General features: G+C 41.0%; 1 protein-coding gene across 4 annotated transcripts; it reads left to right on the top strand.

The window, feature by feature from the left end:
- Positions 1-395: 395 nt before the first annotated feature.
- LOC117560156 (CMRF35-like molecule 6) lies at positions 396-8720 on the top strand. Of its 4 annotated transcripts, XM_034236962.1 has the most exons (4): positions 396-457; positions 719-816; positions 6937-7221; positions 7831-8720. In XM_034236962.1, the coding sequence occupies exons 1-4, from the start codon at positions 444-446 to the stop codon at positions 7998-8000; spliced, it is 567 nt and encodes a 188-aa protein (XP_034092853.1). In that variant the 5' UTR covers positions 396-443; the 3' UTR covers positions 8001-8720. The 4 variants fall into 4 exon arrangements, 1 of the variants encoding a protein (XP_034092853.1); XR_004571121.1 differs by lacking the exons at positions 6937-7221; positions 7831-8720 and adding an exon at positions 3088-3146; XR_004571119.1 differs by lacking the exons at positions 396-457; positions 719-816 and adding an exon at positions 6704-6802 and having other exon boundaries at positions 6937-7437.
- Positions 8721-11069: the final 2349 nt, after the last annotated feature.

Raw genomic sequence — 11069 nt, 5'->3', positions numbered from 1 at the left:
CTGGTATCTCGAGCTGAGCGCTCATTGGTGGTTTTTACCACGTGCTGGTGATGAAACTCTCCAATAGACCTATCGCTAAACCACGCCCCAAATAGAATTTGTCCAATCATATCACAGCGAAAATCCCTCCTGACAGAAAACTCGGACATCACCAGAAAAGCCGTTTGTGGGGCGCATCAAACCAAAACCAGACGTCTGTGATCGAAACCACTGTGAAGAGTTCAGTTTATATGTTTATTATCTAGCTAATATCTGATGGTGAAACGCTGTGCGTGGGGTACCTGTAATTTCGGACACCAGGTACCCTGAAAGACTGGATGGAGGAGTATATTTCGTACCTTTTCCGAAGCCCAAAAGAAAACTCGACAAATGCAAGCGGTGGATTATGCTGTGTCGTCAACCACATACACAACTGAATGTGAAGACAATTATCAAGGACACTTATGTTTGCTCAAAGGTAATGTCAATTCATAAAGACATCATATTTGACGGTATGTATTAGAAACGTAGACCAAACTATTAGTTTGCTAACGATTGACTTTGACTGCCAACTAGCTAGCGTATATCCAGCCCAGCTAGCTAACGTTAGCTGCCAACTTGTTAGCCAGCTAACTAGCTACAGTGTTATCAACATCAACGTTTGCTGTCTGACTTTTCGTCCTCGCTAGTTAGCTGGTGTTTTTAGCTAACTTTTGCTAACTGTCTTTTCACCTCAAAGCACTTCAGAGATGGGAAGCCAACTCTGGAATATCCAGATCCCATCCGGGCTCTCGTGTGTGCTGCTCCGAAAAGACACAGACCCTCACCCAAAAAAAGGTAACGTTACAGTCAGCCAGGTGCATAACAGTGAAAATGATGACCAACAAGGACAGTTATAGTTATAGATTTAATGTAGTGACCACCACTGCTAACATTCAACATCATATTATCATTTCAATGGTTACACAACAGTCACGACTACACACGACAGGCAACAAGATTAGATATTTTATATAAAGAAATACATGGCTACCTTTTTACTCTTGCTTTTAACTGTTAACTTTCATCTGCTGTTGCTTTTATTAGCTCTTGCTTCTATTTTAATGTTATTTTAACTTGAACTCCCCCCGCGGCCATTGTCAAGAGTCATTCACGGTCGGCTTTGTTTGTCCGAGTTTTCAAAGGGGGCGTGGCTTAGCGATAGGTCTATTGGCTCGGCAAAAGTTTGTTGTTGTTTTGTGTCAGTTTTACGTCGCCACATCCATTCCCATTTTTCATCATTGTTCCACAATATTTATCAATATTGAATTAATATCCATATATTTTATACTATACTTGCATTGCTTACCGTTTTCATACTTTATATATCCTAGCATATTCATACACACTGTTCATACTGCTCTCAGGCTGCTGTGTATATATAGTGTATTCATACCCCTCACTGTTTATTCATCATTCAATTCATTCTATATTTTATTCTGTAGATTGTGTACATTACTTTTCACTTTACTGCTTGTTGCACCTGGTTAGAAGCTAAACTGCATTTCGTTGTCTCAGTACCTGTAATATGTGCAATAACAATAAAGTTGAATCTAATCTGGAGCAGGAACAAATGTATTTACTTAGTACATATCTGACATTAACGATTAAACACATGTGTGCATTCTTTATAAATGCAAACCGAGTCAAGCCGACTCCGGAGGTGGCGGTATGCACCTTAAAGTTGTTTGCAATCCGCCAAAAAACCGAGAGAAGAAGACGAAGCCGACTCCGAGCATGGACTCCGAGCTGTCCGACTTCAGGCGAGCTTTTTGAGACCTCCCCCGGCTGCGATCGGCTATTCTCGTCTACTTTCGAGGCGAGCCGCAACGCGTCTCAAACAAGCGGCAAACTGTGGGGTAGAGCCGGGAAGCCAATACGGAAGTGCCACACACTGCAGTTCATATATTGGCCGATAGGCGATGGCTGCAGAAAGGAGCAATTTCCATAGACCCCATGTTAAAATGCCCAACTTTACAGCAGAAACAAATATGTTTCTACCCCTGGCTCCATACATTTTATTATCGATATAGTTAGATTCCACCTTCATGATTATGGATCTGTGAGTGAATTGTTTTCTAACGCGACCCTTTTATTTATATTAGGTCTTAACGTTTGTGCATAACTTAGGGCGTGGTCACATTGAGTGACGGCTCTGTCAAGTGCCTGCCGCTGTTAGCTTCTTGTCTCTCTGCTAGCTGCTCCGTGAAGCTAGCTACAGGGACTCTGCCTGCTCAGCTCATCCAGGAAACACAACTTGTAGCCGGCCGTGGTTGTTTGTTCTTTATGCTTATATATCGGACTATTGTGACTCGCTCTGCGGTTAAAACAGACAGTGCATGAATGCGGTTTTGCGGTAAGTGAAATTCTAGTGCTTTATTTATGTGTTAATGATTTTAATCAGCTACGTAATGAATGGTAAGGCTTGGGTTAGCATGTAAGCTAGTGGTAGCTACATCGGTGCTAACGATTGTAATCGTAGCCTCCAAGTTAAAATCATAGACTGTATATATAAAGGTTAAAACGAAATAGACAAGTGTTAAGTGGGATAATACTGTTGAACAAACGGCTTCTGTTTGAGGTTGATAAAATAAGGTTACATCCTTGTAACTTAGAGATATTTTATTATGTAGGTAGAACTATATGCATCTAAGGTTAATTTAAATTGGCTATGCTCAAGTATGTAGACAAGCTAATGTCGAAGTAGTGTATGTGTAGTCAACCTCACAATAAGATGTGTGTATATTACAATTATTAATGTCATATTTCAAGATGATTACTTAGATATTACAATATGGTTGGTTGAGCTGGAGTTCATTATTGAGCTTACACGTTAACGTCACAGTCATCTGAAGAACGAACCCAAACCTTGTTGTTTTTATTAATTGCATTACTAAATGGGTATCAAATAAACAGTAAGCATTGGTAACACAACTTCCAAAGTTACAGTAAAATTAAAAGGCCCCTGACTCGAACAATACACAATCCAACATGTTCAACAGAAGAGAATCAGTTATATTGTTTGTACACATGGTACTTTACATATATATATATATCTGTTTGTTCAAGGTGTCCAGGTGATGCAGACAGGCTGGACCAGAGAGTGAGAGACAGAACTGGACTCCTCACAGCAGTGAACTTCAGCACAGGTACAAAGACTCTTTTTTCATACTGTACAAAGAATCAAGAAAGATATTGGTTTAAATGAATGAAGTATTGACTTGAATACACTGATATACATTCCATTAAACAATACTAAATACTAGATCACCTACACATCAGTGAAGTTGAGGGTTTTTTCCATGCAAAAAGTTACATTTAGATGATAACAAGCAATATGACTGTCAGCTTTCTAATTTAATGTATCGAAGGCAAAGATATTTAACACATAGTGAGAACTGCTACTATTTATCTCTCAATATTGTCTGTAAAAAACGTGGTAAAAGTTATTCTTTCAGTGAGACAACAGAGCAAGCTTCTACAGTTGCACTACGTTTTGATAACAGTTAAATATTATTTTGATAATAACATATATTTCAATGTTGATGAACTTCATACTGTTCATTCATAATCTGATTGTCTTTGTAGCTCATTGTTGAAATAATTACAATTACAAAATAATGATATCTACAGCCCCTAAACACACAAACATACCGCTTTCATAAATAATACACTTGTTCTGCAATAATATGTTTTATGTTTCCTGTCATTCTTGTTAGGAAAGGACATGCCTGAAAGACACGACATGTTCTCCTTCTCTGAGCGTCAAGAAGAACATCCAAGAGGAACATTAAAAGCTGATGTTATGAGATTTTAAGACCAGTACAGGACATTCACTAAGAAACTACTTTTATTGTAAAAACAGTCAGCTGATCGAATGCAGCTATTTCCACATCTACACTCCATCAGCTGATTATTTCTATTTGCCTCACTTTATGAGCTTCACATCATGTACCTTGTTTTGCAACAAATGCAAAATAAATGGGGCCAATCTTCAGTCAGATGTGAATATGTAATCTAACATTTTCAGTAAGAATAATGGACAAAAGGAGTGCAAATACAATTTATTGAAATGTGAACCAAAAGTTAATCAAATGTTTTAAATAAAAAGCACATATGGACAGAAGGTGTAAACCTATTAAATGTATTAAACACATTTAGTCAAATAAAGTGACCGACTAGGCCTGTGCAGTTGGTATCAGCTTTGCCCAGCATGGGCTCCTCCATCAGCCCTGGTCCTCCTCGCAGAGGAAAGACCCTCAGTCCTCTCCAAACCAACAGACAGGACGTCCATCACACGGAGGTTTCTCCCTGAAGTCTCTGCAGCTCTCTGGACACCATGCTGTCTCAATCCGTCCACACTGAATATGAGATTGGGAAAATGAAAATAATAAATGCTTTAGACAATAAGAAACATAAAGTTGACTGTTGAGTTGCTCAGTTATTTTAGATTGTCAATACTATTACTGTATAACTAATATCTCAGGTTAAGAGGCACATTCAAATAAAGATTGGTCTTTAAATACATTTTGTCTTTTGAATTGTTTGTCTAAAGTCAAGGATCTATAACTGGTACTTAGTTTTAATGATACAGTCTGGTTATTATGCTGTTTGGAAGAGGCCTCACAGGTAAGAGCACTAACTAGCTACCATCACATGTACCTTAGCTTGACTTAAATGTATTAAACGTATAGTTAAGTGATATCAAAATATAAATAACTAATGTCATGCAAACATATTAATATTTGCTTGATTCCAGTGTTGAATTTAGTACAATTGCATACAAACGTTAAGGGGTTTTAAGATTCTGAAGTATTATGCTAAAAGCTCAATAACTTAGATTATTATTTATAGTTTTGCTGTATAGTTTCATGTCCGCTTACCTTAGAAACGTAAAATGCGACGGCAGCGTGCAGATCATGGGTGCAGATGCTGCATGTTAGCTTAGCTTGGTAGCTTAGCTTGGTAGCTTCAGCTAGCTCTGGAACTTCCAGCTCGGTGGCAGCAGGTCCCGCCTCGGCTCCGCCTCTTTGCCCTTATTTGGAGCAGGCTGGAGAAGCGGGAGTTGAACTCAGGCGTCACTGTCGAGCCGTTAGTGGCCGACTCCGCCTACTAAGGGCTTCACGGCAACTCTGCAGAATCCTATGGGTGACGTCACGGACCCTACGTCCATTTATATATACAGTCTATGGTCTCAAACAAGCCTACTTTGTCCGTGTTTGGCTCTCTCGCCGCACAGTGAAGTGTTCCCGCATTAACGTCACTTCCGGCTTCCCCCAAAACTTTAAAATGAGTCGATGGAATTTCCCCGCGATGTTCGAAATTATTGATATTTAACGGAACGGTATCGCTTTTTCTTTTTTAAACTGACGGTTCGAGATTACTAGTAGCCCAATATTTCATTGCACAACAGTTGTTGGGATGCTGTCACTCTCTCTAAGTTAAAATTAAGAAAAAGCCTGAGAATTAGATGTTCAAATTAAGGAGATGAAATAAAGTTATTTTCATTCAATAATCAGTTACGTTCTACTTGTGAAGGATCATCAGCACGTATGATTGAGGGGGTACTCATGGTATGACAAAAGGCTCAGGGGGTACACAAGACAAAAAAGGTTAGGAACACTGGTCTAGCTGATCCGGGATGACGGTATTGGTTGTGAAGTAATCCAATTGTTTGTCCGGTGAAAACGATCCTTAATCCAATGCGATATGTTTCTTATTGTCCAGTTTCACTCATAGAGTACGATTCTACTTAATGTAATGGCAGTTTAAATGTTCCAGTGTCCTATATCTTTTTGCCATTACTTCACAGGAGGGTTTAGAGTGATCCTGACGCAGACACAAACATATGAAGTTCCGGTCTTTTGCTGCAGTTTTAGAATGATGTTTTATTGCTTTACATACCAAGGTTTAAGTACACGGTGTCAATAGTTGTAGTATGAGCATCTGCTGGGGCTGGGCTGGCCGTCTGGTAGAATCGGTATGCTCTTCCTCCTGTGTCCTCTTCCTCTCACCTATGACCCCTTTTATACACCCGGTGCAGCTAAACCCCGCCACCAAGTGTTCTAAAATAATATTGCACTATACATATAAATAAGGTAAACTGAGACACCAACAAAAACCTTTTCTTAAAGTATTCACCTTAAAGTCCATGAGCGAGTTTCACTGTTCATTAATCTGCTTCATGTATCTGGAACATATTTACGATGTTTTCAGTTTGATTCTATTCTCTTGTTGAAATGATCAGACTACCAAAAATAAAATGGCCTTAGAAACAGACTCGTAACCCTGCATATTTGTTGTGTTTTGCAGCATATTATAAACATGTCATTCCCTTATCTTCAAATACCCCAGGTTGTGTAGTGATGTATTTGAGGTGTACTGTCCACATCGCAGACCTGAAGTCGTGCAGTCAATGTATGCGAAGTGTACAGGACCTTGGTCTCTGAGACTCAAAAAAGCCTTTCTCGCCTACCTGTCCACTTTGCAGACCTGAGATCCTGCAGTCATTTCTCAAAGATGGTGTGGCATATAGGGAGGTGCAGGTGTGCCGCGGCACACTGGTGTGCCGTGAGGCAAGTCCGGGTGTGCTGTGGGATTTTGTGACAACCATACGTTATTATTGCAATATACAACTACACAAAAATTATTATTTTTCCCCACTGGCCTGCCAGGGTACACACACACACACACACACACACACACCATAAATACCTGCGTACAGATGTGTATTCCTAGCTAACGTGATATTCTGTGTGTTCAGGTGTGTGGAAAGTATTTACAGGTACAAATGTTATTTCTCACGGGGATATTCACAAGCAACCCACTCCCATGCACTCTGAATGTGCATTAGCAGACCCACTGTTGGTATGACATGAAAGAGCTTCTTCTCAGACTCCCTTTTCCTTTCTGTTTCAGCGAGTCTGCAGCTGCAGTGTGACAAGAAGCAGATCACGGCTCCCCTCGGGTCAGACTTCCTGCTCTCCTGCAGCTATAAGAACCAGCTGCTCAGCAACAAGTACTGGTGCCGAGGAGAGTCTAGGAGGACCTGCGAGGTGCTGGTGGACTCGGAGGGGAAGACCAGAAGCACCCGGGTTCACATCGTGGATGCTCGGAGTAGAGGACTGTTTGTGAGGGTCTTAGATCTGCAGAAGGGGGACAGCGGGGTCTACTGGGTCGGGATCGACAGGCCTTATACTGCAGGTGGAGAGGGTTCAATATTTAACTAACAGGTATCACCATGAAACCCCCGTGCCCGGTGTGCCAGTCAGCAGACGCTGAGTTTTGCCTCTTTGTTTTGAATATTGTAAAGGCCTCTTTTCTTTGTTGCTTGTGTAAAAGTTTGTTATTTTATTTTGTTCAAACACATCGCAACATCATCCAAACCATCGGAGGCCGAGTAACTCTTCACACCCCGAGGTGCGCAATTACTTCATACTGTCTTTGTCTTTTTCGTCCTGCATTTATTGGGCCCCCCTCAGAAAGTAACGGCCCCCCCCAGTCAGAATATAGCATGGTGATGAAGTTGGTCCTATAACCTGTAACCTTTAACCTGATTAGGCGTTCTCTGCCGGTTATAAAGGAGCCATGAAAACACAACAACTTCAGTCTAATGCAAAAATAAATACATTTATGTCATCAAGTTTTTTTATTTAGCACATTTTAACAAGGCATAAATAAATCAATAAGATATGGTGCAAAGGAAGTATCTTATAAAACTAAATTTAAATGCAGTAAAGAAAAAGCCAATACAAATTAAAACAAGATGAATTTGAATAAAAAAAGGTTGCCCTGCTCTCCTCTGTGTTTCAGTCCCGGTCTCTAAGCCCCGCCTCCAGACCCTGGTCTCCCTGATGGAGGGCTCCACCTGTCGGGGGGGGTCCGGTGACGGTGAGATGTGTGTGTTCACGGGGGACCGCGGTCCGTTACTCCTGGTTCCGACACACACACCCCGAGAACGTCCTGCTGCAGAACTCTGCTGACCTGCAGCTCACCTGTGACTCTCTGCGGCTCACCTGTGGCTCTCTGCGGCTCACCTGTGGCTCTCTGCGGCTCACCTGTGACTCTCTGCGGCTCACCTGTGACTCTCTGCGGCTCACCTGTGGCTCTCTGCGGCTCACCTGTGACTCTCTGCAGCTCACCTGTGACTCTCACCTGTGACTCTGCAGCTCACCTGAGCCTCAGAGTGAACATCCTCCCTCCTGCAGACTCACACTGCAGATATGTGGTTCACCTGCAAGGTAACGACTCTGATTCATATAAATATCAGATATAATACCTGATGAAAGAACTGCTGTTCCTACGATGTGTTTATAATAAACGCACCTTTCAAAATGAATCACAGCGAGTAATAAGACATGCTTCAGATCGTGGTACATAACTGTTTAGCAGCAGCACCTTTCAAATGACTTTGGTTTGATCTTTATCTAGCGCTGCATTGTGTCGGCTTTGCCTTCAGTGACTGTGTTTGAAAGCACACACACCAGGATGTATTTGGGTGTGTGCGCTGCATACATAAACACAGTGAGAGACATTCATTAAATACATGTTTCTAACTAAACTTAACACAAGAAGGCAATTTGTGTTTGATGGACGATTTTTATGTTGTAACAATGCTTGTTGGCATTGCTGTGTTTGGTTCTTCCACACGCTACTGAGGCTGCTTGCTAAATGAATCAATTGTTAATAAATGTTGAAAATGTGTGTGCGTTCATTGCAGTGGCTATTTGTCAACAACAAAGTTTCAAAAGACAACTGAGGCACCAGGTATAGTGGACCTTACGCAGATCAGGAGCCGGTAATCAATCCATTGTCCAGACAAGGCATCAACATTTGTGGTATTTATTAGCTTCACCTTGCGGGAACAATACAGCAAAAGGTGTTGAAATGTTTGCTGAACTCAGCCCTGATACTGATAAAAAAAAAACATAGACCTTCAAGGTGCCCACTGACTGCTGCTGTGCCCTGATTGCCTTAAATAAACCCAGCTGTGTGCCCAAATTGACCCATCACCTTCAAAATAAAAGCATTTTAGCTGGAACACAACTTCACTTAAATAATATGGCTGTAAATTAATTAATTCTACAAAACAAAAAATAACAAATAAATACATTAAATAAGTGTGAAAAATACTGAATAGCTTCCACATGCCGGCCCCTAATTGTGAGAATCACAATTACCCTTATGTAAAACATATAAGGGAGCTATTCTCTCTATCCATGAGCCATAGTGTCTTCTGTGTCACCTTCTCTGTAGCCACTGAAAGATAAACAGATGGTAAGAAGATAGGAAGAGAAAATAGATAGAATTGTCCATGATCTTATTCTGTGGCCTCCACCAGCAGGCAGATCTTCGTCACAGGTCTCTCCAAGACGCTGGTTTTGGTTTGGATGCACACAGAGCGGACCAATCCTTTGGAGTCAGACTTGGTTCCTTTTTCTTTTGACTCAGAAGCAACATAAGTCTTTTAAGTTCAAGGAACCAGGCAACAGACGTTTTAAGCTTCTTCCAAGATGAGAAGTAGTTGATGAGATGGTCTGATGGATTTTCTGAATCCTTAACAATGGCATTCACTGCTGCTTCTTTTTTAACCTCCGGGTCATCAGTGGGAATCACTGAATCCATTTCCAGTGTAGGCCACTCACTCTCAGGCAAATACAGGAATTCTGGGCCTTTAATCCATTTTCCATGTGTGAGAAATTATTCGGCTCTTAATCCACGTGAGGCTTCGTCAGCAGGATTGGCCTTGGAGCCCACATACTTCCACTGGTAGCTTCTGTAGCTTCTCTGATCACAGTGACTCGGTTGGCAAGAAACGTATGAAAACGTCTGGTTTCATTGGAGATGTATTTGATGACAGTCGTGCCATCGGTCCAAAACACTGACTTCTCCAGTTGCCATTGTAGTTCCCTTTGAAGCATTCCATCCATTCTGACAGCGAGGACTGCCGCTGTGAGCTCCAAACGAGGAACAGTGATGTGCTTCAGAGGTGCAACTCTGGCCTTTCCAGCAAGAAATTAAACATGCACCTTATTGCCACCTTCCAGTCTCAGGTACGACACTGTACCATAACCAGCTTCACTGGCATCAGAACAATTATGAATTTGTGCTTTCACAGATGTTTTAAAGTTCAGGGTTTTGATACAGCGTTCCACCTTGAATACACTCATCCTTTGGAGGTCGCTCAGCCAATCAGACCACTGTTTGGAGAAGGAGGGGGAAATGTGTTCATCCCACTTCAGGTTTTGCCGGCAAAGCTCCTGCAACATTAACTTGTGTTGGAGATGAATGTTCAAACTGGAGCCACAAACCACCAGGAGACAGGAGTTTAAACTTCTATGTTTTATTTTATCAGGGTATGTTGGTGGGATGGTAGCTGTTGCCAATGGTTCTAGTAGAAAGGTGAAACAAACTGATTATAGCATTTGCACATTAAAATACTTCAATCAAATTCGAACTAAATTATATTCATTAATACATTGAACAACAAATTTGTTCAATACCATTGAGGTTACTCAAGTGCAAACATAAAAATTACAAAGAGGATTCTACTTACATTGTTAAATCAAAAGACACAAAGTTGAATCTAATCTTGAGCAGGAACAAATGTATTTACTGAGTACATATCAGCTTTAGCAAAGCACCACCTGGTTATCACACCTCCTTCCTGCATATATACATTATTATTCATTTTAGTAAGCACTGGATAATGGTCACTTCCTACAGTGGAGTTATTCAAAACAAACCATTCGCATGTATGAACCAAACAGTTTGACACTAATGTCAGATCCAGGCATGAGACTTTCCCCCTGTGAACATCTACTCTTGTGCCATGTCCATCATTAAGGCATACTAGTGTTCTTTCCTCCAGCATTTCTTCCACTATGTTTCCGTTACTGTCACATCGTTGGGATGGGATCTGTAATGGAAAAAAGGATTACCCAACACAATGAATCAATCAATGTTTATTTATATAGCCCAATATCACAAATGTTACATTTATCTCAGTGGACTTTACAGTTTGTACAAAATATCAGTATGACAATACGACA

Source organism: Gymnodraco acuticeps, unplaced genomic scaffold, assembly GCF_902827175.1.
Source record: "Gymnodraco acuticeps unplaced genomic scaffold, fGymAcu1.1, whole genome shotgun sequence".
Classification (NCBI taxonomy): Eukaryota; Metazoa; Chordata; class Actinopteri; order Perciformes; family Bathydraconidae; genus Gymnodraco; species Gymnodraco acuticeps.
Note: the sequence above shows the minus strand (reverse complement) of the source record. Positions and strands in the feature narration are given on the sequence as shown.

Excerpts from the sequence above, each read along its gene's own strand:
- LOC117560156 (XM_034236962.1), top strand. Across the intron at positions 817-6,936 it reads AGACCCTCACCCAAAAAAAG|CGAGTCTGCAGCTGCAGTGT; the intron begins GTAACGTTACAG and ends TTTCTGTTTCAG. Across the intron at positions 7,222-7,830 it reads CGACAGGCCTTATACTGCAG|TCCCGGTCTCTAAGCCCCGC; the intron begins GTGGAGAGGGTT and ends TCTGTGTTTCAG.